This window comes from Moschus berezovskii, chromosome 5 (genome assembly GCF_049115385.1).
Source record: "Moschus berezovskii isolate FMDL1 chromosome 5, NW_MosBer_1.0, whole genome shotgun sequence".
NCBI lineage: Eukaryota > Metazoa > Chordata > Mammalia > Artiodactyla > Moschidae > Moschus > Moschus berezovskii.
In genome coordinates this window covers 100,155,105-100,182,418 of record NC_142464.1, presented here as the reverse complement: position 1 = coordinate 100,182,418, position 27,314 = coordinate 100,155,105, and the positions used below count along the sequence as shown (strand labels likewise).

Sequence of the window (27,314 nt, the reverse complement as noted above, 5' to 3'; positions counted from 1 at the left end):
TCCGGATCCCGGCGATCAGGCGGGCCGAGCGGCGCGCAGGCTCCCCCTCCAGCCTCCAGGCTCCGCCTCCTCCTCCTTCTCCAGAGCTCCTCCCGGGCGCAGCGGGTGGCTGCAGGGCCCTGATTGTGGCCGCCCGAGCAATGAGAGCCGCCGGCCCGAGTGCGCGCCGGGCGCTGGCGCTGCTGCTGCTGCTGGCCGGAGCCGGGGTGTCGGCCGCCGCCGCGCCCCCTGCCCCGCCGCTCTTCAACGTGAGCCTGGACGCGGCCCCCCAGCTGCGCTGGCTGCCGCTGCTGCAGCACTACGACCGGGACTTCTTGCGCTCCGCAGTGGCCCATATCATCGGGTGAGCGCGGGCGAGGGGGCGCGGGCGCGGGCGGGAGTGTGGGGAAGCCCAGACACGTGCTGCCCAAACACTCTCCAATCCCCGGGCGTCTGGAGTGCGCAGCGGGGAGGGGCGCCCAGAACTGGCATTGGCCACTGCTCCAGGCCAGCAGCGTCGGGGTTGGGGGTGACCCGGCGCAGCGGGTTTGACTTTCAAGTCCGGTGTCACCAATGGCACCTCGTCCACCAGCCATTCTGGATCAAGGTGGCGCGCGGACTGTCACCCGGGCTGTCACCCCTGCTGCTCAGCTACAGAGTAGGGAACGCACCCCCACGCACTCCTAGAAAGCCTCGAGGGACCCCAGGCTCACTCTTTTGGGAACCACTCTCCGTCGCCCTCTTTCCCGCTCTTGGGTGTTCTTTTCTCTCCTGGACTCCGTGTTCGGGTGATGCTGGCTGGATCTGGATTGTCAGCTCTCTTGGTAAGGGAGACATCTAGAACTCATCCCGAGAACGAAAGCTTTAGGTACCCCCCAAGCACCCCCAGTACACACGCATAGTACCGACCTCCGAGCAGATCAGATACCCTCGTGGTTTTTCCTTTCTAGAGATTATGTCCCCCAGTGGGTCCTCGCATTGATCAGAAAAGTCGTCTGGGACTTGGAACTCTTCCTGCCGAAGCCCTTCACCGAAGAGATACGGGGCATGTGCGACGCCCTGGACTTCAACCTGGTCGACTGCATTCTTCTCAACCTGGCCTACGAGTTCAGCGCGTGAGTGCGCAGCGCTAGCGCTGATTAACTTGAGATTTAGCGGGGATTTCGGCGACATTTGAGTGGGAGGAGATGTACTTTCCGTGTGATAAAAAGAGGGTGGTGACCAGGCTCCCCAGAAACCTGCAGTGCTTCCTCTTTGCTTCTCTGGGTGAGTCTGAGCAGCAGATTATGAGCTTCAAGAAGAAAAGCACCTTCTCTGACCTCAACACTGAACTGTTCTTGGATCTGAAGCCCCCCTTTTCCCCTTCTCCAATCCGGGTAGTCTCCCACTTTCAAAACTCTGCTAACACGTAGTCTCCCAGGAAAGTTTTGAAATAATCCCCCACTCAAGTTAACCCAGTGACTGTCCAACCTTACAGTCAGGGGGTTGTCCCAGCATCCATTCGTTTCTCTGACTTTATCCCTCCATATTCATCATGGCTAGTGATTCTGACTCCTCTTTCTCAGCCCATTTCTTCCGGGGGTGGGAGCACAGGCTACACTGTTCTGGCTAGTAGGGCTAGCCAGTATTCGATACCTGCAGTGGGCATGATTAATGGTTGTGCTGCACAGGGGAAAGCAGTGCGGAGTGTGTGTTTGATCCCAGGCAGAGTGAGGGGGGAGCCTCAAGTCTGTGGGCTCAGTAACAGGTCTTGGAAGTAAGAGAGATTTGACTTGATTTTTGTCTTCAGGACTTACTGTTTTGCTACCAGACCAGCTTCATCTAGTAACATCTTTTAGATACTTATAACTTCTGCCTCCAAAAGATATTAAAAAAACATTTTTTTTTTCCCTTTGGATAATGAAACTTTACTGCTTCTTGGCATCTCCTAGAATACCTAGGCAGGATAGGTTAAGAAGCACTCTGACTGCCATCCTCTTCAGGGAAATGTTTTAAGACACAAATAGATACAAATATGTGAAAGTGCTTTTCAATTGACCTAAGTTAATTTTGTCATTCTTTGTCTCGTACCCCTATCTTTTTCCTATTCTGACATGTGACTTTCTCAATGAAAAAAATCAGTTATTTTCATTTTCCTCTTCTTTTGTTGGAGTCACTGTGTTCAAACCAACTAAAGAAAAGTTCTAGTAAAAAAATTCTAACTTTTGGATTTGATATTAAGGTATATACTGAATTGCCTGACAAGGAAAATCACCATCAGATTCCACTGGCATTAACAAAGGAAATGTTTTGTCCTCATTTCTGGTATAAGACTTTTTGAATAAGATTAAGCAAGACTGTGGTTGTTGTTGTTCAGTTGCTAAGTCATGTTAGACTCTTTGTGACCCCATGGACTGTAGCACGCCAGGCTCCTTTGTCTTCTGCTATCTCCTGGAGTTTGCTCAGACTTAAGTAAGACTAGCTACCTTTTATTGAGCCTACTAAGTACGAGGCCCTGGAGATGGTATTACATTTTGTAATGTGGAAACCAAGCCTCAAAGGGGACAATTTGCTGAAAGTTAGGTGCATGTTGAGTCATCAGAGCTGCTGGTAAAAGCACGTGTCCCCAGTGCACTACAGTGCATCTCCCAGAGCAGAGCCCAGCTCCCTAGTTGTCGCCTGTGCTTGGGGGCCTCTCATGAAAAAACATTTGGCATGACACAGAAGAACTGTTGCCTTCCCAGTTTTGAAAAATCACCTTTGACAGAAAGTCTACAAACTTTATCTACTTTCGGTGTTCTGTCAGTTCCCTTCTTGACATGAACTCTTTGAAGATCAGAAACCTTGATGGTGGTGTTGGTGGTTTAGTCGTTCAGTCGTGTCCAACTCTTTGTGACCCCACAAACTGTAGCCTGCCAGTCTCCTCTGTCCATGGGATTCTCTCAGCAAGAATACTGAAGTAGCCATCCCCTTCTCCAGGGGATCTTCCCAACCCAGGGATCAAACCTGCGTCTCTTTTTTCTCCTTCTTGGCACCAGTGCCAAGAAGGTGCCACCAGAAACCTTGGAAAAAATTAAAACCTGACCAAGCTTCCTTTTTTAAACAATAAAAAAGTAAAATTTGTTTTCTCTTAATTATAAAAGTACTGTGTAATCATTATGGAAAATTAATAAAAGAATAAAGAAAATTAACCACAATCCTGTTACTCAAAAATGACCATCCATCCTTCAGGATATTTCCTCTCAGTTTGTGTGTGTGTATCTTTCCCCACCCTAGAATTGAACATGATATAGTTAAATATTTTTTAAGTAACATTACATATTCTCAGGGAATATGGACATTTAGACATCTTAACAAACCTCTTCCTCTTTTCCTCAAAATACATCTCTCTGACTGGTAGTTCTTAAAAGATTCTTTTCTCTTGTTAGCTCTGTGCAGGGAGCCCTAAGGAGGACTGGAAAAGTGCTAAACCCCTAAACTGTTCACCCCTTTCTCAAGAAAAGAAAGTGAAACAATTTGTGAGGCAGAATAGTTTGCTGCCGTTGTACTTGTTCTGAGAAATTCGGAAGAGAGATGAGCTTCAACCAGCTTTGAATAGCATGTTAAATAGATACATACTTCCAAGCAGAGGAGCAGGCAAATTTAAGTGATCTCACTGAGCCCAGAATAGGTCCATTTCAGATTTAGATTAGGATGAAATTCTCATTCAGTGTGTTTTCAATATCATGTGTGCTGAGAGCAAAGATCTAGTAACACTGAAGAAGCACTAGAGCTGTGTCCAGTTGTCTTTTTCATCTTGAATTATGAATCCTTAGGATTACACAGCATATGTGTTCTTTATAAAAGGGGGGAAAAACACTTTGAGGACTTGTTTTTTAAATAAAAAGCTCGTTTCCTTTTTCTTGTTTTTGTTGTTCACTCATGTTGAACTTTTCCCTTTTCCCAGATTCTGCACCAGTATTGTGGCTCAGGACTCCAAAGGCCACATTTACCATGGCCGGAACCTGGATTATCCTTTTGGAAGTTTCTTGCGCAACTTGACTGTGGATGTACAGTTCATAAAGAATGGGCAGGTATAGTCCATACAGTGTAAGATTCAGAAATCAGACTTGCTAACCGGTTGGCCATCACTTAGATGGTCTGCAGCTTAAGTGTGTTATCAATTTAAGATACAAAAAACATCAACCTCCTGGAAAAACATAACTATGGAGAAATTTACATCAAGTATGCCTGTAGAAATGAGAGTCATTTATTATTATTGAGCACCTACTTATGGAGCTTAATCCCTTTTCCCTAGGGAAATCTCTAAGGAGGTATGATCAATTGTCTACTTGGTTTCTTTTTTTTTTTTTTTGCTGGACCATTCAGCGTGCAGAATCTTAGTTCCCTAACAGGGATGGAACCTGCACCCCCAGCACTGGAAGGCAGAATTTTAACCACTGGACCGCCACGGAAGTCCCAATTCTACTTATGATACTAAGTCAGTTCTTTGCTTTTCCATGTTCAGGCTGCTGCTAGAATAGGGAGGGGCTGGATAGCACAATGGGTGGGAACACCTGCTTTGAGGATCTAACAGGGCTGGGTTTGAATCTTACCTCTGTCTCTTCCTTTGTGAACTTGAGAAATTACTTATACCCATTTTGCAGATTACAGCTCAGAGAGGGTAATGACTACTTTATGGAGACAGTTAAAAAGGTTAAATGAAGTGATGTATGCAAAGCATAAGGTAGATGCTTGATAAATAGTGGCCAAATAATAAATAGTTCTTTACAACTATAATTGACCCATACTACTCTCTTGTTTTTCATATTTAAGAAATTATACTTAAATATTTTTATTTTCATCCTAGTTTCTTTAAAAGTACAACCAAATGTGTACTATTGTCACATTTCTGTGTAAATATCTAGGGATATAATAGTAATCAGTGTTTGCTGAATACCTAAAGCATATCATTGCCATGAAACAGAGCAGAGCATCCAAAAGTCAGATCTTGGCTTTGCAGGGGGGAACACTGTTTAAGAATTTTATTTTATTTGTTCTTTGCATTTAGAGGTTGAGTCACAAGTACTAGAAACTCATTTACTAAAAACTCATTTGCTTTTACAAACAATAATTGTTTGTCATAAACATTCAAACAGTACAGAAATTTAAGGTGAAAGTTTCTCCTTTTCCCAATTTCATTTCTTCAATTAAGCACTATTACCAATTTGATTTGTAGCTGAAGATTTACTTCAAAAATGGTTTCAAGTGGTAGCAATGACAGAATATCCATGAAAATAAATTCTGAAAGGACATCTGCCAAAATGTTAGTAATTATTACTGAATGAGGGGACACTAATTATTTTCATTTACTACTTTATGCTTTTCTCCATTCTTCTACAGTAAGAAAAAATTCTTAAAAATTGACATAAATGCAATAAAAATAATTCCAACTGATCCCTCTAGACTTACCCTAACCAACAGTTGTTTCTGTTACTCCTAGAGCTCCCATGGGAAACAGTCTTTTGGTTTGACTTTTCTCAGTGCTCAGGCTATTATTATCAAATTTAACTGTTTACACTTGGGTATTGTCTTTCTGATTAGGGCTCATGACCAATAAATTGTTTTACTAAATTAAGAACAGGTTATCTGGTTATCCTGAGACTTCCCTGGTGGTCGAGTAGCTAAAACTCCATGCTCCCAATGCAGGGGGCCAGGTTCGATCTCTGGTCAGGAACTATATCCTGCATGCTGCAACTGAAAAAAAAAAAAAAGATGCCACAACCAAAGATCCTGCATACTGCAACAAAGACCTGGCACAGCCAAATAAATAAATATTTAAAAATAAAAGAACAAGTTATCTGCCCAATAACAAGTTATCCACTGAATAATTAAGTTCTTACATCCCTTATGACTATACAGTGGAAGTGAGAAATAGATTTAAGGGGCTAGATATGATAGACAGAGTGCCTGATGAACTATGGATGGAGCTTTGTGACATTGTACAGGAGGCAGGAATCAAGACCATCCCCAAGAAAAAGAAATGCAAAAAAGCGAAATGGCTGTCTGAGGAGGGCTTACAAATAGCTGTAAAAAGAAGAGAAGCGAAAAGCAAAGGAGAAAAGGAAAGATAAACCCATTTGAATGCAGAGTTCCAAAGAATAGCAAGGAGAGATAAGAAAGCCTTCCTCAGCGATCAATGCAAAGAAATAGAGGAAAACAATAGAATGGAAAAGACAAGAAATCTCTTCAAGAAAATTAGAGATACCAAGGGAACATTTCATGCAGATAGGCTCAATAAAGGACAGAAATGGTATGGACATAACAGAAGCAGAAGATATTAAGAAGAGGTGGCAAGAATACACAGAAGAACTGTACAAAAAAGATCTTCATGACCCAGGTAACCACGATAGTGTGATCACTCACCTAGAGCCAGACTTCCTGGAATGTGAAGTCAAGTGGGCCTTAGGAAGCATCACTAAGAACAAAGCTAGTGGAGGTGATGGAATTCCAGTTGAGCTCTTTCAAATCCTAAAAGATGATGTTGTGAAAGTGTTGCACTCAATATGTCAGCAAACTTGGAAAACTCAGCAGTGATCACAGGACTGGAAAAGGTCAGTTTTCATTCCAATCCCAAAGAAAGGCAATGTGAAAGAATGCTCAAATTACCGCACAATTGAACTCATCTCACACGTTAGTAAAGTGATGCTCAAAATTCTCCAAGCCAGGTTCAGCAGTATATAACCTTCCAGATGTTCAAGCTGGTTTTCGAAAAGGCAGAGGAACCAGAGATCAAATTGCCAGCATCCACTGGATCATGGAAAAAGCAAGAGAGTTCCAGAAAAACATCTATTTCTGCTTTATTGACTATGCCAAAGCCTTTGACTGTGTGGATCACAGTAAACTGTGAAAAATTCTGAAAGAGATGGGAATACCAGACCACCTGACCTGCCTCTTGAGAAACCTGTATGCAGGTCAGGAAGCAACAGTTAGAACTGGACATGGAACAACAGACTGGTTCCAGATAGGAAAAGGAGTACGTCAAGGCTGTATATTGACACCCTGCTTATTTAACTTATATGCAGAGTACATCATGAGGAACGCTGGGCTGGAAGAAGCACAAGCTGGAATCAAGATTGCCAGGAGAAATATCAATAACCTCAGATATGCAGATGACACTACCCTTATGGCAGAAAGTGAAGAGGAACTCAAAAGCCTCTTGATGAAAGTGAAAGAGGAGAGTGAAAAAGTTGGCTTGAAGCTCAACATTCAGAAAACAAAGATCATGGCATCTGGTCCCATCACTTCATGGGAAATAGATGGGGAAACAGTGTCAGACTTTATTTTTGGGGGCTCCAAAATCACTGCAGATGCTGATTTCAGCCATGAAATTAAAAGATGCTTACTCCTTGGAAGGAAAGTTATGACCAACCTAGATAGCATATTAAAAAGCAGAGACATTACTTTGCCAACCAAGGTCCGTCTAGTCAAGGCTATGGTTTTTCCTGTGGTCATGTATGGATGTGAGAGTTGGACTGTGAAAAAAGCTGATTGCCAAACAATTGATGCTTTTGAACTGTGGTGTTGGAGAAAACTCTTGAGAGTCCCTTGGACTGCAAGGAGATCCAACCAGTCCATTCTGAAGGAGATCAGTCCTGAGTATTCATTGGAAGGACTGATGCTAAAACTGAAACTCCAATACTTTGGCCAGCTCATGCGAAGAGTTGACTCATTAGAGAAGACTCTGATGCTGGGAGGGATTGGGGGCAGGAGGAGAAGGGGACGACAGAGGATGAGATGGCTGAATGGCATCACCAACTCAATGGACATGAGTTTGAGTGAACTCCGGGAGTTGGTGATGGACAGGGAGGCCTGGTGTGCTGTGATTCATGGGGTCTCAAAGAGTTGGACACGACTGAGCGACTGAACTGAACTGGAGTCATGGTTTTAAAAGTATTTTCAGATACAGGACTTCCTTTGATCTTCATAGCAGCCCTGTGAAGCAGACTCAATACTTCCATTCTTATCTGCCTGATGAAAGGGCAGGGCCTTAGACAGTGACTTGCTCCAAGCAACAGGAGGAGATGAGGCAGAGGTGGGACCAAACCCAGGCCTTCAACCTTCAAGCAGTTTTCTCCACAAAACTCAGACTGTAAATTAGTCTCCTGCCCCAGCTAAGAGTTTATGCAAAATGACCTGTCACAGACAGTTGAAAGCATTCATGCATGCTCAATCACTAAGTCATCTCTGACTCTTTGCCACCCCATGGACTGCAGCCTGCCAGGCTACCCTGTCTATGGGATTTCCCAGGCAAGAATATTGGAGTGGGTTGCCATTTCTTCCTCCAAGGGATCTTCCCAACCCAGGGATTGAACCTGCATAGGCAGGTGGATTCTTTACCACTGAGCCACCTGGGAAGCCCAATTGAAAGCATAGAAATTTAGAAATAAAAGCAATTTTTCAGAGCTACAGGATATAATATCTTATAAATTCTGTCTTATAATTACATATTCTAAGATATCTGGGAAACTGCAAGTGATTTTGATTCTTATAACTTTAATTTTCTGAACTCTTCAAAAGTGACACGAATGTCAGTATATCATGAGAATGAAGTGAACATATGATTACTTTTTTCTTCCCATAGTTACATTTTGCAAGGGCTTTAATAATGAGTAGACTTGTTTCCATTTTACCTCCATGAATGGAAATGGGGAGAATTCATGGAAGGCCCTCATTGTGTCTTGGGTAAAAGGTCATTTAGAAAATTGAGGCCACTGCGTTTTCTCTTGTAATTTAGTCACTTTAAATTGTTTTACAGTTGAACAAGGTGGAAATATATGGCCAAATGAAAAGTTACTGGCATAAAATTCAGCTTTCTAGGAAAAAATGAAGCTATGCCAATTCATTTCTCAAAATACAAAAATATTAGTTCACCTTTATTGAACCATATGAGCTGGGCACTCTTCTAAGTACCTCTTCGAAAATTGAAATCTGGGGACTTCCCTAGTGGTTCCAGTGGTTAAGACTCTGTGCTTTCAGTGCAAGTAGTGTGAGTTCAATCCCTGGTCTGGAAGCTAAGATCCTATATGCTGCATGATGTGCCCCCCCCAAAAAAAAGAAAAATGAAATCTGGTGTCTGAAATAGCTGGTAGAGTGTCTTATTTTTTCCTCAAGGATATAGTAATGTCTTGCAGTCACTGGAGTTCATTTCTTTAATTTAAAGTGGGAGCAAAGCAAAAAAAAAAGAAACAATAGATAAAGTGGGGGTAATCCCTGTAACTCATGGAATAATCAGGGGATTAAGTGAAAGATGTATGTAAAATATTTTTTCCATAATTAAAATTTAAATTTGATTATTAGGAAACAGTCTCACTTGTTTCCCTTTACTTTGCAGAGTTTATAAGAGCTTGATATTAATTTCTTATAATTGCATCAACACAAGTTTTTAAATGGAACCCATTTGCTACCTCTAGGATGGAACTTCTTTTTTTCTGTATGGAGCAGTTTGATGAAGCTTATTGATCCCTTCTTAAAATAATGTTTTATAAATACATGAAATGTACAACATTGTGAACAAAACCAGTTATGTTGAAATACAGTTATTTCTGTATTATACTTTTCTTAACCCATTAGCTAGTAAAATTTAACAGTGGGTCTAATAACTCCACCATAAATGCAGAAGTGATAAGTATGAATGATATTTCAGATATGTATGTATGATGCCATTGTGTACATGAAAATACCTGCAATTTCTCCTGGTGGTGAAACCATAGGCACTCTATAAGTATATGAGTTCTTGCATTTATTGGTTACATAGGGAGTAAAATTTCAGTAGAAGTTAGTGAAAATAAAAATGTATCTTTTATTTTCTTCATCCAAGGTCACAGATCCACTGACTTCTGTCCCTGGGCCCTCAAAGTTAAATCTAAAAGGCTATTTCAGATATTAGGTTGGAACTTAAATAAAGAAATCCATGAAATTTGGGGGCAAAACAGGTATTTCAAAGTACTTTTGGTTGGAGTAGTGAGATAATGTCTTATCTCTTGATTTCAGATTGCCTACACAGGAACCACCTTTGTTGGCTATGTAGGATTATGGACGGGTCAGAGTCCACACAAGTTTACAGTTTCTGGTGATGAACGAGGTACTCAAAACAAACTCCCAAGCATTTTCAGCCCTATCCCTGTTCAGTTTTATCCAAGTAAGTCATTCACTCAACCAACAGAGCACATGGAACACCTTCCATGCTCCGTGCTTCCGTTTTAGTGGGGGACGTTGGGCAGCGTGCCTGTGAGCAATGAACGTGATTCTAGCTACTGATGCGTGCTCCCAAGAAAGTAAACCAGGAAGATGTGGCAGAGAATGAAGTCGGGTGTGGAGCAAGTACTACAGGGGCAGAGTCAGGGGAGGCTTGGCTTACATGACCCAGGTCTGCAGAAGCTGGGGGAGGAATTCCAGAAACAGGAGACTGTAATGGGGCTGCAGGATGGCGTAAGGGGGAGTATATTAGACATGGAGAAGGAGGCTGAGGCCAGGTGTAGGGTTGTGAGGAGGAGTTTGGGTTTTAAGCAAAATGGAAGCCTTAGGAAGAGTCTGGGGCTTCCCTGGTAGCTCAGTTGGTAAAGAATCCACCAGCAATGCAGGAGACCCCGGTTTGATCCCTGGGTTGGGAAGATCCCCTGGAGAAGGGAACAGCTACCCACTCCAGTAGTCCATGGGGCCACAAAGAGTCAGACACGACTGAGCGACTTTCACAGGAAGATTTTAGGCCGGGGTGAACAGATCCGTTTTGCTTTTACATTCTTAACTTTCATTTGGGTGCTCTATAGAGGTTAGATGGAGAAGGAAATGGCAACCCACTGTAGTACTCTTCCCTGGGAAATTCCATGGACTGAGGAGCCTGGTAGGCTACAGTCCATGGGATCGCAAAGAGTCGGACACAACTGAGTGACCCCACTTCACTTCACTTCATAGAGGCTAGATCGTCTAGGGTTAAGATGGAAACAGAAGACTGTCTGGAAATGATTGCAGTCATCAGAGGATTTAGTGATGGCATTATACAAGCAAATCTGGAAAGAGTTCTCTCATTAGACCCTCCCAGCAGTCCTGTTAGTTAGGCCGGGCTGATTTTATTAACTGAATCTATTATGCGAAAGAGGAAACTGAGGCTACAAGGTGAAAGGACAGCTAGGGAGAGATGGTTCTCAAATTGATCTCCTGGGTCCTTGCCTCATTGCTCACTGCCATGCCCCAAGGCTCAGGAGACACCAGTTAGTTACGCAACTTGTGGGAAACCCTGAGAAAACTCGGCTCTGTCCTTGGTCTCTGCCCTCAGGAATTTGCAGCTGAATAAAGGAGAAAGACATGTACCAGGAGTCTCTTTATTTCCGTTGATGTATTCTTACCTTTTTATATAAGCCTGACTGGGAAGCTGCTGGTTGAGGATATATCTGTGTCCATAATAGTTCTTTATCCTCTTATATTTCTTCATTTCCTTAAGTGTCAGCTGTGAATGAGACTAATTCTCAACCAGTGGTACCCAAACCACAGCATGACAGTTACTGAAGTTTTACAGAGAATGAACAAGAGGGGCTTTGCTTCCATCATTTTGTGGTTCAGATTGTTTAACTGATAGTTATGGTATGAGCAGGTTAAAAAAGTAAAAAACAAACCTCTTTTAAACCTTAACCTAATGAAAACTAGTTCTATCGTTAGCCTGCTAAGATTGAGTTAAAATGCCTGAATAATAAAATGTGCCTCTGGGTCAGCAATTCTAGTATGTGTCAACATTATCATTCCTTCCTTGGCAGATAAAGGCTGGTGGTGGGAGAATATGATTGCGGCCCTTTTTCAGAGACACTCACCGGTCAGCTGGGTCATCCGCACTGTGAGTATTTTTACTATTGAGCTCACCTCATCCTGAGGGCTTCCCTGGTGGTTCAGTGGTAAAGAATCCCGCCTGCCAATGCAGGAGATGCGAGTTCCATTCCTGGGTTGGGAAGATCCCCTGGAGAAGGAAATGGCAGCCCACTCCAGTATTCTTGCCTGGAGAATCCCATGGACGGAGGAGCCTGGAGGGCTACAGTCCATGAAGTTGCAAGAGTTGGACATGACTGACCAATTAAGCACGTGGCACGCACAGAGCATGAAGAGGGTGCACTCCAAGGTGCCTGGCGAGAGTTTGGTCAAGAAGGAGCATCTTTGTCATAGGCTCCAGTTTTCCACAGTAGCTGATTGTGATAAGAGACCAAGCTTTTCTAAGGATATAGATGTACCCTTCTTTTAGAATCTCCAACTGCAAATGCATTCATGTCCATCAGCAGGTATCTTAACGAGCAAAACAAATGTGTTAGAAGATAACTCTACACACAACAAAAGGAACATCTGGCTTTACATTACTTATTAGTCAGCAGAGTTCCAAGCCACGTATAAATTGTGGGCTGACCACAGAAAGCACATTTTTCTGGAGCACACCTCTGGCGAAAGGAGCTGGCCCTGCCTCCCTTTTAGGCTTTTGGGCCTTTCCTTGCCCTGCTGTAAATAATCAAGACTCTCTAGGCTTGAAATTTTCCTAAACTTTTTACTTGAATATTCCCTAAATATGTTGATAAACACTGCACCCTTCACATATTTTTAAGATGACCTCTAAAATATTTCATCTTAAGATTAAAAAGCTGCAAAAATCCAGTGTATCGGACATGTTGACGTTTAAAAATAAAACTATAATTTAAATCTTTCCAGGGGAATCTAAATAGCAAGAGTGTTTTTTTTTCCATTTTATAATTTATATACAATGAAATGCAGAAATATTAAGGGTTTTGTTCAGTGTGTTTTGGCAATTTTACAGACTCATTTATCCATCCATGTAACCACCAAACATACACAAAATATAGACCCTAACAACTAAAATAAAATGTACAGTGTAAGAGTTGTGAGTTAAGTTTTATTTGCAGCAAAATGAGTATGGCCAGGGAGTCATCATTTCAGATAGCTCTGAGAAACTGCTCCAAAGAGATGGAGGGAAGGTCAGTATAAGATATGATTTCAGTCAAGGGGGAGTGGGCTGTCAAGCATAAGGAGCAGATGCCATCATTGATGATTTTGATGCTTTTCTAGATATGGGGAAATGAAAGAATTGAGCTCATAAAATCTTCCCCTGGAAGTGACTATTGGAAGGCCCTGTTCTGCCGGTTTTTTCCAGAGCACAAAATGCCTCATTCCTGTTCTCTCCACCTTGAACTCCTTTCAGGGTGTGTCGAAGGTCAGCGACTGCGGTGGCTAGTGACCTGATCTTTGTAGAGGCGCACAGTGGGTGATAGCTTTTAGTGGGCAGATGTTTCCAAATGTCCCTGCAGATTTTCCCTCGTGCTCCTTTCTAGTCAACTTCCAACCTTCTCTGACTCCCCACCTCCTTGCCAGGCACCGCTCTGCCTTCTGTCAGTATAAGAAGTTTTGCCTGTTCTAGAATTCATATACCCAAAATCATAGTACATAGACTCCTTTTCTTTCACTCAGCATATTTTTCAGACTCATCCTTATTGGTTTCACTAGTTCATTCCTTTTTGTTATCGAAGGAGATTCAATTGTACGAGTATGCCACAATTTATCCATTTTATTGCTAATCAATGGAAATTGGGTCATTTCCAGTTTGGGGCTGCTGAGTTGGTTTGTTCTGAACTCAGCAAAATTATGTGTGAGGCAATAGGAGGTGATATCGTGATGGAATATGTTTTGGATTATGTTACCTATAACATCCCCCAAGTGCTAGCGAAGAATTCCTTGCCTCTAACAGAATTCTGTAAGAACAAAGCGAAAGAACATCAGTAAGAAATACTGACAGTAGCTGGACTTTCCTGGTGGTCCAGTGCTTATGAATAAGGCTGCTGTATAAATGCTTGTACCAGTCTTTTTGTAAACTTATATCCAGTTTAGTTGGTTACATAAGTACTTAAGAGTTGGGATTGTTGGGTCATAAGGTGGATGTATATTTAATTGAGGTAATGCTGTGTAATTCATATGCCATACTATTCATCCATTTTAAAGTATACAACTCACTAGTTTTTAGTATAATTCACAGTTATGCAACCATCACTACGGTCAGTTTTAGAACATCTTCATTCCCCTGAAGAGAAACCTGCACCCATTAGCAGTCACCGTCCATTTCCTCTGTTCCCTGAGATAGATACGGAGAAGGCAATGGCAACCCACTCCAGTACTCTTGCCTGGGGAATCCCATGGGTGGAGGAGCCTGGTAGGCTGCAGTCCATGGGGTCGCAGAGTCAGACATGACTGAGCGACTACACTTTTACTTTTCACTTTCATGCATTGGAGAAGGAAATGGCAACCCACTCCAGTGTTCTTGCATGGAGAATCCCAGGGACGGGGGAGCCTGGTGGGCTGCCCTCTGTGGGGTCGTGTAGAGTCGGACACGACTGAGCTACTGAACTGAACTGAGATAGATAAGGTTCCTATCTCTCCCTCAGTGTTCCACTAGGGTGAATAATAGCAGTCACCACTGCCTTCAGTATTTCTTTCTTTTTTTTTGTTTTGACCGTACCATGTGGCATGTGGGATCTTAGTTCCCTAGCCAGGGATCGAACCCATGGCCTCTGAATTGGAAGCACGGAGTCATAACCACTGGACCACCAGGAAAGTCCAGCTACTTTCAGTATTTCTTACTGATGTTCTTTTGCTTTGTTCTTACAGAATTCTGTTAGAGGCAATGAATTCTTCGCTAGCACTTGGGGGAAGATATAGGTAACATAATCCAAAAAATATTCCATCACGTATTCCATCACAATATCATCTCCTATTGCCTCACATATAATTTTGCTGAGTTCAGAACAAACCAACTCAAGTCTCACTACCCCACCCTGACAGCAAGCAATATGCATAAGGCTGGGAAAAGTCCGCAAAGCTTGCCGCGGTTAATGGTTTATGATGCTGAATGATGTCACCTTTGCGGACACCAGTGTTTTGAATTGTTCTTTTGTTTGCCCCTCTCCCTACCCTTGACACTGGGCTTTGGCACTATGCAGGAGGGTGAGATGGCTGTACTCTCTAAAAGTGATGAAATAGTGTTGGTGAAGGTGCAGGTGGGAGGGACTGGCCCTCTAGCCAGGACATTCTCCAGCAAGATCAGCTTGAGGAAGGAGTATATGTGGCAGCAGCAGATTTGGAAAGTGATCCCCTTAACCATCCGTGCTGTGGCCCTGAGGAAGTGTTCAGGAAGTCCAGTTCAGCATGCCACTCTAACACGGCATGCTATCTTTCCTCTCCAGCCCTTTGCCAATCTGTTCCTTTGAGCTGAAGCTCTTCCCCACCCCCACTCCCAACCCCACACAATCACTGCTTTCTCTGGTCTGACTTCTGTTTGTCGCTCTGACCTCAGCTCCTGTGACACCTCCCTTGGAGGTCTACTCAATGGCCTGGGTAAGGACCAGTCCCCTGCTGTGACTTCCGCAGCATCTCCTTCTCTGGTGTTGACACTCGTTACGTTGTGTTGCTATTGCCTGTTGACTTTACTTTCATCTATGGAAGCTTGGGGAGAATAAGGACTGGGTCCATCATATTGACAGCTCTCTTGCCACAGCAGCACAGTGCCTGGCACATAGTGTAGGTATTCAAGAAATGCCTGCTGAGAGAGCAAATCAGTGAAGAACATGGGGAGACCTTTGCAAGGGTGATCTGCCTTGAAATCATACAGCCTTTGTTTTGGTGAGCAGGGTCTCTCACCCAAGTGAAGTGAAGTGAAGTGAAAGTCGTTCAGTCGTGTCTGACTCTTTGCAACCCCATGGACTATACAGTTGATGGAATTCTCCAGGCCAGAATACTGGCGTGGGTAGCCTTTCCCTTCTCCAGGGGATCTTCCCAACCCAGGGATCGAACCCAGGTCTTCTGCATTGCAGGCGGATTTCTTTACCAGCTGAGCCACAAGGGAAGCCCTCTCACCCAAAATAACATGTCAAAGTTCTCTTCTTTTGTGAGAAAAATCCTCCTGCTGTTGCCTTTCCACTGGAGCTTCCTCCATCTCAGGAGCCCTGATGACAAGGGAATGAGGTCAGAGCAGTTCAAGATTATAGCCCTGGGTTCATAGAGCAGGAGTATGTGTTTTGGACCAATTGTCCATCAGCTGGTGTGGGTAAGTGACAACTATGATGATGCTAATGCAGGTTTGTCTTTCTGTTCAGGCTCTGAGTGAATCAGAAAACTTTGAAACAGCTGTTTACAAACTGGCCAAGACTCCGCTTATTGCTAATGTTTATTACATTGTTGGCGGTACATCCCCCAAGGAAGGAGTGGTCATCACAAGGAACAGAGGTGGCCCTGCAGACATATGGCCTCTAGATCCTTTAAATGGAGCGTGAGTAGAATTAAAGGCTCTGGTCATTTTGTATCAATAATGTTTTTTCTTTAATTGATGAACCTAGCTGCTGCTAAATCACTTCAGTCGTGTCTGACTCTGTGCAACCCCATAGACGGCAGCCCACCAGGCTCCTCTGTCTCTGGTATTCTCCAGGCAAGAACAGTGGAGTGGGTTGCCATTTCCTTCTCCAATGCATGAAAGTGAAAAGTGAAAGTGAAGTCGCTCAGTCGTGTCCGACTCTTCGCGATCGCATGGACTGTAGCCTACCAGGCTCCTCCGTCCATGGGATTTTCCAGGCAAGAGTTCTGGAGTGGGGTGCCATTGCCTTCTCCAATGAACCTAGAGATACTGTTTATATTTATATATGTTTTGTTTCTTTAGCTGTGTCCCAGTTGGCCTCAGGTAAGACAAGATGAAACTGCAATACTTTGGCCACCTCATGCAACGAGTTGACTCACTGGAAAAGATTCTGATGCTGGGAAATGTTGGGGGCGGGAGGAGAAGGGGACGACAGAGAATGAGATGGCTGGATGGCATCACCGACTCTGTGGACATGAGTTTGAGTGAATTCTGGGAGTTGGTGATGGACAGGGAGGCCTGGCGTGCTGTGATTCATGGGGTCGCGGAGAGTTGGACACGACTGAGCAACTGAACTGAACTGAAGACAAGATGATGTGCTTTGTTGCAGGTGGTTCCGAGTTGAGACAAATTATGACCACTGGAAGCCAGTGCCTAAAGGAGATGACCGAAGGTAGGCTCTGCACACTGCCTGGTTTGCAGTGTTTTCTTGTGGTCAGGAGAACATGCCCCTCCTGCTCCAGGAAGTGGAAGGACTACAGGTGCTGTCCCCTCCCAGAAGATGTGCCTGGGCCCCCCGGCCGGTGCCTTGGCCAGGATGGGAAAGTGTAGTATGTGGCAGAGAGCATGACAGGAAGCTGGTTGGGAGTTGGGAGGACAAGGTTGATTCTGGCCTCAGGGTCAGGAACCCTAGATTTCACCACTAACTCTGCTGATGACTCACTGGGTGGCCTCTTGAACTTCTGTTGACCCATCTTACCCCCCCCCCCGCCTTTTTATTTTTTATTTTAAAACTTTTTATTTTGTATTGGGGTAGAGCTGATTGACAATGTTGTGATAGCTTCAGGTGAATAGCAAAGGGACTCAGCTGTATGTATACATGTATCCATTCTCTCCTAAGCTCACTCCTATCCAGGCTGCCACATAACATTAAGCAGAGTTCCTTATGCTATACAGTAGGTCTTTGCTGTCTACCCATTTTAAATACAGCAGTGTGTACATGTCCGTCCCAAACTCCCTAACTATCCCTTCCTCCCCGGCAACCATAAGTTCTCTAAGTCTGTGAGTCTCTTTCTGTTGTTGACTCATCTTTAAAAGGAAATGATGGAACAAGATTCATGGTTTTCTGTGTAAGACTATTTTTGGAAGGAAAATATTTCCTATACTTACATAAACTGAGGAATTCCCTGGGGGTCCAGTGGTTAGAACTTGGCGCTGAAAGCCTATTCTGAAATCCTGTGGGGGAGCCTGGGTTTGATCCCTGTTTGGGAAACTAAGATTCTACACATGGCCAAAAAAACAAACATACAAACAACAATATAAATAAATAAAACTGGGTGCTTTAATTTCCCTTCTAATTTTGAAAAACTCTTTAATTATAATTCAGTGTGTCCCCAAAGAGCAAGTAGTCATATACTTTTCCTTGATTTTACTGGCCCATATGTTGGATGGCAACTGTTCAGGTCACAGCAAACATTTTCCCCAACCTGCTTCCTTGAGCAGATGGGGCCACTGGGCCAGGCTGTTGAATGCCTTCTTTTACCATGGTGGTCTGAGACAAGGCAGCACATATGCGTGGGGGCCAGTGTCTGTTTAGAGGAAAGGGAGATTCTGAGGTTAGGTTTGTTTTGAGCCTCCCAAATGAGAGCTGGAGGGACTCAGGGTTTCCTGAAGTGCCAGGTGACCTTTGATCATTGTCCTTACAGAACACCCGCCATCAAAGCCCTTAATGCCACGGGCCAGGCAAACCTCAGCCTGGAGACGCTCTTCCAGGTAACTTGTGTCACAGTGTCCAGCTTTTACCCAGGATGTTTGGTGTCTTTCTCAATAGTGATTAAAAAAATTCTCTGAAATCAAACATTGTTCAAACATTGTTAAAGTTTTACCTGGTTGAAAACATGTAAAAGAAAAGCCAGATGACATTTTCTGAACTTGTAGCCATGTAGATTAACATGTCCATCTTAACCTTTCTGCATGTTAAAAAAAAAAAGGCATAGTTGTAACGTATGTTCATTTGTTTAAAAGAAAAAATAAGAGAAAGGTTTAAAAACTATCACCCCAAGGTAAACCAAAGTTATTTTTTTCCTGTAGATATTCTGCATGTATTTCTCCTAACTTTTAATAGTTTTAAATTTATTGGTAGTATTATTTTATTGACGTATACTTGCTATAAAATACTATATAAGCTTCAGGTATACAACATAGTATTCTTGCCTGAAGAATCCCCATGGGGAGAGGTGCCTGGTGGGCTACACTCCATGGGGTTGCAAAGAATCAGACACGACTGAGCAACTAAGCACAGCACAACACAGCATACAACATCGTGTTTTTAAAGGTTATAGTCTATTTCTAGGCATCATAACATATTGGCTGTATTTCCTGTGTTTTATAGTATATCCTTGAATCTTATTTTATATAGTAGTTTGTATGTCCTAATTCCACACCCTTAATTTGCTCCACTCCTTCCTTCTGCCCACTAGTCTGTTCTCTTGTCTATAAGTCTGTTTCTGTTTTGCTATATACTTTCATTTTTAATTTTTAGATACAATGTATTAGTGATATCATACTATATTTTTCTTTCTCTGCCTTATTTCACTTAGCATAGTCCCCTCCAAGTCCACCCATGTTGTTGCAAATGGCAATATTTCATTCTTTTTTATGGTTAACTAGTATTCCACTGTGAGTGTGTGTGTGTATATATATATATATATATATATATATATATATAGTGTGTGTGTGTGTGTATATATATATATATATTCACATGGCAACCCACTCCAGTATTTTTGCCTGGAAAATCCCATGGACAGAGGAGAGGTCCGGGGGTTGCAAAGAATTGGACATGACTGAGTGCACACACACACATATATATTTATCACATCTTCTTCATTTGTTGATGGACACTTATGTTGCTTCTATATCATGGTAATTGTAAATAATGCTGCCATGAACATTGGAGTGCATGTATCCTTTTAAATTTTTAGTAGTCTTTTTTAAAATTAAATTTATGTATTTTTAACTGTCTTTTAATATGGTTTTTCCCATGCAGGTCTTATCAGTGTTTCCAGTTTATAACAAGTAAGTGGCCTGTTAAGCGTGCGTCATGCATCACCCCAGCACAGTAGACTCTCTCATGCACTTTTTGGCTCAGCAGGGACCTGAGGGCTCCCACAGAGCAGGTTTTCTAGGTGCTATGAACACAACAGTAACAAAGTCTATGTTCTCCTGGGACCAGCATTCTACTGGCAGGAGCAGGGAGGAGGCCGGGAGGGAAGATAAACTCATGTACCATGTCAGGCGGGAAGTCCATGGAGAAATCCAAAGGTAAGGAGGACAGAGTGATCTGGAAGAGGAGGGCATGACATGTTCATCCTAAATCCATCTGCTAGCTGGGGGCCACCCTCCCTGGTTGTGAGCGCCTTCATGTCTCTCTGAGGACTAAACTATAGACACCTTTGGCTTTCCTTTATCTCCCTGGGGAGTTTCTGCTGCCCTCATCCTCATTTCACAGATGAGTCAGTGCCTAAGTGAATGATTCTCTTTTAGCCTGTGCCCTTGACAGTAGCATTCTGTGAGCTATGGCTTCTCGGATCTACAGACTGGGATTTCACCCACCTCCTTTTCTGAGGTGAATCGCTGGGCCGTGTTGCTGCAGCCACAGGAGACTCTTAGTTAAACTTGAAGAGTAGCCCCCGCCAAACTTGCACAGGACTCTCTGAAGGTCCACTGTCACCCTCTTAGCGAGGCTAAATGGGCCGATAGCCCACTCCTCTGGGCCCCCTCCCTCTCCCAGTGATGCCTGATTGCCTTATCAATACCTCAGTCCAGCTCAGTGAGGCAGGGCTTAATTTACTAATATAAAAGAGGAAGCAAGTCAATGCAGAGTCCTGTCTCCTTCTTATACTTCCATTAATTCCCAAGCCCAGCATTTCCTACTTTCTCATCATCCTTGCTTCTTTCTCCAAGGCAAGAATATCAAAATGGTATTCCTCAAGAAATAGTCTAGTACAGATAAAATTTGTAAAGTGAGTTTTAGTTTCAAATACCCAATTGATTTTTTTCTTTGAAAGGATCCTCTCTTACACAAATGTAAAGCAGCAGTTTTCCTGATGGCCTCTAGAAGAACTTTTATAGTATTTGGGTGTTCTAATTCACTTTCACTTTTCACTTTCACACATTGGAGAAGGAAATGGCAACCCACTCCAGTGTTCTTGCCTGGAGAATCCCAGGGACGGGGGAGCCTGGTGGGCTTCCGTCTATGGGGTCACACAGAGTCGGACACAACTGAAGTGACTTAGCAGCAGCAGCAGCAAGATTCCTTAGGTACAATGACACTGTCTTTTTTTAAAAAAATTGTTGGAGTATAATTGCTTTACAGTGTTATGTTAGTCTCTACTGTACAGCAAAGTGAATCAGCTATATGTTTACAATCACATTTTAAAAACTGGTGTTACCCGTCTCACTTTGCACCACAACAGGAATATATCTCTTTGGAATTGTTTTTAAGTATGTCCAGATAAAAAGATAATTGCTAAAAATTTCCTGTAAACATATTCTCACAGCCAAAAACAGAAAAAACAAATTAGTATTTTCCCACTCTAACAAATGAGTTATTTGGGTCACAAGTGACCCAGTACTGTACTCATGAACTAGCTTGTTAAGGGCAGGGAGAGAAAAAACAAAAGACTCTCCTGTTGTGTAGCATGTATTGACTTCCGTGATGTAAATACCTACCCTGACCTACTTCAGGATTACAGTTGGCTCACAATCATAACCATTGATTCTCACCAGCCTCCTGGAGTCAGCTCCAACCCACTTCCACTAGGGCACAATATTGCCCTTTCAATATTCATTTTAAAAATGTATGAAAACCTATTTTTGTGTTCTTATAGTTTTTAAAAGTTATATAAATGATGTTTCTTTTAAAGATTAATAGTATAATCAAATAGTTTTAATATTTATTTTAATAAAGCAGTTTTCATACTATAAACAGCCCATATAATTTTAAATAGTTTCATCGTAGACAATCGAATGTAGTATAATTGAGTTAAAAATTCTTCAGTTGTTAGTTTTCTCTCATTAAAACTCTGAAATAAGTATTATTAGTACATTATTCCCTTCCCACCCCACTTTTTATTATTTTCCTTGGCCTAATTCCCAGAAGTAGGATTACTGAGTTAAAAGACTACAAATGTTTAAATGGCATCTGAAAAGGTTTGTCAAAAGAGATTTCTCAGAAATTCTAAAGTTTACCAAGAAGTATTTTTCTCTCCTGTGTAATTGAAAACCCAAAAGGAACTACATTTAAATGATAATTTTCCCTGAACCAGAAATAACACAGATTCCTGACTCTCAGGCCCTTTACATGTAATGATTACTATCAACTAAGGAATCAAGATTGCCGGGAGAAATATCAATAACTTCAGATATGCAGATGATACCACCCTTATGGCAGAAAGTGAAGAGGAACTCAAAAGCCTCTTAATGAAAGTGAAAGAGGAGAGTGAAAAAGTTGGCTTAAAGCTCAACATTCAGAAAACTAAGATCATGGCATCTGGTCCCATCACTTCATGGGAAATAGATGGGGAAACAGTAGAAATAGTGACAGACTTTATTTTGGGGGGCTCCAAAATCCCTGCAGATGGTGATTTCAGCCATAAGATTAAAAGACACTTACTCCTTGGAAGGAAAGTTATGACTAACCTAGATAGCATATTAAAAAGCAGAGACATTACTTTGCCAACCAAGGTCCGTCTAGTCAAGGCTATGGTTTTTCCCATGGTCATGTATGGATGTGAGAGTTGGACTGTGAAGAAAGCTGATCGCCGAAGAATTGATGCTTTTGAACTGTGGTGCTGGAGAAGACTCTTGAGAGTCCCTTGGACTGCAAGGAGATCCAACCAGTCCATCCTAAAGGAGATCAGTCCTGGGTGTTCATTGGAAGGACTGATGCTGAAGCTGAAACTCCAATACTTTGGCCACCTCATGCGAAGAGTTGACTCATTGGAAAAGACCCTGATGCTGGGAGGGACTGGGGGCAGGAGGAAAAGGGGCGGCAGAGGATGAGATGGCTGGATGGCATCACTGACTCTTTGGACATGAGTTTGGGTGAACTCCAGGAGTTAGTGATGGACAAGGAGGCCTGGTGTGCTGCGATTCATGGGGTCGCAAAGAGTTGGACACAACTGAGCAACTGAACTGAACTGAAGTCTATTTTATGTGTGAGGTTAATAGAAATGTCTGAACAGAAGGAGTTATCTCTATGCTTCCCCCTTGTGCTGTGCTACTAAACTACATGCCCCTGCAGTAGAACACCATCCTCTGCTGTCGCTATCAGCAGAGGAAATATTGCAACAGTGATGGAGAATAGAACTGTGACCAAATAAGTAACTGAGATCCTGTTCTGGGCACCTTTATTACTCTTGGATGACCTCTGCATGTGCTCACAGTGCTGTCTTCAGTCCGGTGTACGATTCAGCTGCAGAGTACCAGCACCTATCTGTAAATAGCCTGGCTCCAGATGCTTTGAGCATGAATCCCAGCTAGTGTCTGGGGCAAGAGGTAGATGAAAGGAATGAAGTGAAGTACATGAGTGTGTGTGCGTGCATACACGCAAGTTATTGGGATCACTTACTCTGCAGAATGTTGAATGAGTGACATTGTACTTTTCATCCTTAGATCTAGGCGAGTGGGCCCCTGGTCTTGATTCTTGAGCTCTAGGGACCCCACTGTGACCTTCCTCTGACTCTCCCATGATGTAAGGTAACCACTCAGAGTCTGACCCAAGTACCTAGGACCCTGGAATTCTTAGCCTGAACAGCACCAAAGCCATTTCCAGGGCCTGTGTGGTCTGCTTCCTGATGGTGGTCTCTTGAGGGCAGTGTGCAGACATTGTGGATGTCCTGTGTCTGGTGGGGGATGGCTGGGTGTTGCAGTTGAAGCCTGGATGTAACAGTGGAGTGTCCACGCATGTGCCACTTCTGGGCCAGGCAGAACGAGGCTGAAGGCCAAAGCCAGCTCTCCCTCCTGCCACGGAGGAACTCAGAGGGATCTGAGAATTTTAAATTTTAACTCAGCCTCCTACAGTGTTATCAGAATAGGAAAGAACATTTTGTGTGGTTGCTTGAATTATAACTTTTAATTATTCTGACATACGTGGATCTCTATTTGTGTTCTTGTCCCTGATCCCAAGGGTTAGGGGAAAGGCTTGGCATTTTTTTTTTCCTCTTTGGATATTAGAGAAAATGATGTGTATATTAAAATTCCTTTCTTTATTTTCAGCTACACAATCTATACTACCGTAATGAGTGCTGCCAACCCAGACAAGTACATGACTAGGATCAGGAACCCGTGTTAAAAGCAGAGGAGAGAGTTCACCTATATTATGAAGGTTTGCTAAAGTTTGTTTTTTTTTTCCCCAAGGGGTGGGGCTAGGGGCAGGTAGATATGTGTTGGTATTTCTCCTGGAAGACAGTGGCATCCTCAACATTTATACATACATAATGTTTTCTGACAGGTATCTGGTGTATGGTTGTCATTTGTGTCAGGTTATTGTTGCAATTGGGCTTTCCTGGTGACTCAGATGATAAAGAATCTGCCTGCAATGTGGGAGACCTGGGTTCAATAGCTGGGTCAGGAAGATTCCCTGGAGAAGGGAATGGCAACCCACTCCAGTATTCTTGCCTGGAAAATCCAATGGACAGAGGAGCCTGGTGGGCTACAGTCCATGGGGTTGCAAAGAGTCGGGTATGACTGAGATGACAGCACGTACTCATTGTCACAATTAGGTATTTATTTTTAATTGTTTGATTGAAAGCTAATCATCTGGTGCCCAGTGACCTTTGCCCTTCATTAAAACCCGCTTTCAGGGCAAAGTGTTACCTCTTCACTTACACAGAGCGGCAAATATCTGGAAGACTTGTGTCTCCAAAGGAACAGGGAGGCAAGCCCAGTTCCTTTGCAGACAGACTCTGAAGGACCAAGGACACTCAGAATTTGTTGTAGGCATCAGCGAGTCCATAGGTGAGAGGAAAGATGTGAGAAAGAAGCAGGAGTCCTTCCTACTGTCCCTACAGTTGAACCATCTTGGCAGCCACTGATGGACAGGACACCTTTTCTGATTGCAGGGATCTTCTGAAGTTTATAAACCTAGCCTGGTGTTTGGTCATTCACTTATGAGGATATTAAAATCAGTTTAAATTAAGCCTATTTTTTTTTCCTTACAGATGATTTTTTTAAATGAAATTTTTGAAGAGCTGCACTTTAAAAAATAAAGTGAAAAGATTATATTTTATGACCAATACAGGCTTCTTCCTCATTAAATTTTTCAACCTTGTGCAGTGGGAGCAGCAGGATCTGTCTGGAGCTTGTCATGGTAAAGTGGGTAATGGGCGTCCTTTCTTCAACGTTTGCCTTGACCTTCTCTGAGATTCTTCTGTGCTAGCTTGAACAACTCAAAGATAATTTTTTTGATCTCAGAGGGCAAGCCATATCCTCAGGCTTTATTCCCAGCTTCTCACCATTATTTATACCTATGTGGTCATATCTCAGCTTATAAAGAAACGAGCAGGAAAGATCTCCTTATTCATTAGGAAGTGTTTCTGGAAATATCTGCTAGCCTTAAATAAAATTAACAGCAACTATTTTTAAGCAAAGAGAAATTTATTAGGGAATAGCAGAGGAGTTAACAATTCAAGACAAGCAAACAATGGCAAACCATAGGCAAGTCTAAAAAACAAAGGGGAAGTTAGCTTTTATTGGAATGTAGGAGGAAATCGGGGAGCACTGTTTTGAATAAAAGTTCATTAGAAGAGAACAAGAGTTCCAGGTTGTTGCAGTTGCATTGGTTGCAAGCAATGGTCAGTTTGCTGTTACTGAGAAATGCAAAAAATCTTTCTTCCTGCTGGCTGTGTAACCATAGATAACAACTTTCTTTTCATGGCTTCCCCACTCTATTTGAAATCAAGTATGCTTTATCTGGGCTTCCCAGGTGACACTAGTGGTAAAGAACCTGCCTACCAATGCAAGAGACATAAGAGATGTGGGTTTGATCCTAGGTTGGGAAGATCCCACGGAGAAGGAAGTGGCAACCCACTCCAGGATCTTTGCCTGGAGAATCCTAAGGACAGAGGAGCCTTGCGGGCTACAGTCCATGGGGTTGCGAAGAGTCAGACATAACTGAAGCGACCTTAGCATGCTCACATGCTTTATTTGTTTTCACATTTCTCCCTTTTGATCAAGACCTTTCTCTGAAAGCACCACTGATGCAGCATCCAGTTGTTTGCTTTGGCTGAAATATTTTTGTCTGCGTCCCTCAGTGCCAGGAAGGACCTTTTCTAAGAGTTGTGCTGGGCGGAAAGAGCAAATAGCATTTGGAAACCACAGGGGCCACATTTGAGCAACAAGAAAGGGAAAGAGGAGCTCTCAGGCGTCTCCCATTCTTGAGTTACGTCTTGTCAAGGTTGTAAGCCTTGGAGTCTGAAAGCGAAGTACTGAGCTGACATCGTACTGTTTGGTGCATCATTCCTGCAGATATTTGCCAGCCAACAGGTACAAAGTCTTAAAATGGTTATGCAAGTCAAAATTAAAAGTGGAATGACAAATCCAGTTTGTATAACTGTCCTAAAGATTGAAGGACCATGGGGAATCAGGTGAAACTTGTTGTAACCAGTGTTCTTGTTCCCTGATTTTGTGTAATTGAGTTTCTACTTCCCCAGAGAAATGTATCCATGAGCAACAAGCAGTGCTTGTTCTGCTAGGAGGTAGCCAAGGGAAGTTTGGTTACCTAACACCACCTTAGCTAAGGAATTGCAGAATGAAGGAAACCTCAGCTAAAACTGGAGCAGAGACAGACCTGTAGGGGAACCACTCCCAACCAATGCATCGTTGATTACAGCAAGTCCCCTATATACGAACCTTCAATTCTCAAAGAGGCAAACATGCATCTTGTTCCAGCAAGGAACCAGAACCTTCGCCATCAGTGTCAGACATTAGTGAAATTGCAGCTTGCCCTCCATCTCCTATTGCTGACCATCATTCAGCTCTAACATCTCCCAACTCCTCTCCCTCCTCCAGTCAATAGCTTTCCTTGCCTGTTCACTTGATTTCCTTGCCAGCCCCTATATGCCAGCTGTTGTACTACTGTACTACTTTTCAAGGTACTGTAAGATTTAAAATGTTTTCTTTCTTTTGTGTGTTTGTTTTATGTATTATTTGTGTGTAAAGAACTATAAACCTCCTACAGTACAGTACTATATAGCTGATTGTGTTAGTTGGGTACCAAGGCTAACTTTGTTGGACATACGAACAAATTGGACTTACGAATACACTCTTGGAATGGAACTCATTTGTGTGTGGGGACTGTACTCCACACAGGAAGAGATATATGCTTACATCTCAGACTGGAAGGTGTTGCCTACTCTACTATCCAACAGGAAGAAGAAAACTCTGGCAACAGCCCAGCCAATCAGACCGTAGCTGTCCAACCAATGAGAAGTCTCCATTCTTTGGACTGCTAGCTTCCTCCAGTGAACTCTTTCACTGATTACACTGCCTCCCAAACCCCTTCTTTCCCCTATAAAAACAAACTCCTCTTCCTGTTCTCTGGATTTGCCTATGGTCTGCCATAGTTTGCGCATCCCAAGTTGTACTCCCGTGGCTATTCCCAAATAAACTTGCTCTTGCTGACAAAATAAATGGCTCTCCTGTTACTAAA

General features: G+C 42.9%; 2 protein-coding genes across 6 annotated transcripts in view; both read left to right on the top strand.

The window, feature by feature from the left end:
- Nucleotides 1-27,314, top strand: NAAA (N-acylethanolamine acid amidase). 5 transcript variants are annotated; one of them, XM_088836397.1, is made up of 11 exons: nucleotides 2-343; nucleotides 930-1,094; nucleotides 3,905-4,031; nucleotides 9,991-10,081; nucleotides 11,748-11,824; nucleotides 16,128-16,300; nucleotides 16,992-17,054; nucleotides 18,307-18,373; nucleotides 19,650-19,678; nucleotides 23,882-23,990; nucleotides 27,034-27,310. In XM_088836397.1, exons 1-10 carry the CDS (start codon nucleotides 141-143, stop codon nucleotides 23,955-23,957), a joined length of 1,071 nt encoding a protein of 356 aa, XP_088692523.1. In that variant the 5' UTR covers nucleotides 2-140; the 3' UTR covers nucleotides 23,958-23,990; nucleotides 27,034-27,310. The 5 variants fall into 5 exon arrangements, 2 of the variants coding, with proteins under 2 accessions (XP_088692523.1, XP_088692522.1); XM_088836396.1 differs by having other exon boundaries at nucleotides 3-343; nucleotides 24,826-27,314; XR_016037459.1 differs by lacking the exon at nucleotides 18,307-18,373 and having other exon boundaries at nucleotides 1-343; nucleotides 24,826-27,314.
- The window catches only part of PPEF2 (protein phosphatase with EF-hand domain 2), a 56,985-nt gene continuing 54,526 nt past the window's right edge, over nucleotides 24,856-27,314 (top strand). Inside the window, exon 1 of the mRNA XM_088836399.1 lies at nucleotides 24,856-24,974. The gene's annotated coding sequence lies outside the window, so the exon portion shown is untranslated. The remainder of the gene's footprint in view (nucleotides 24,975-27,314) is intronic.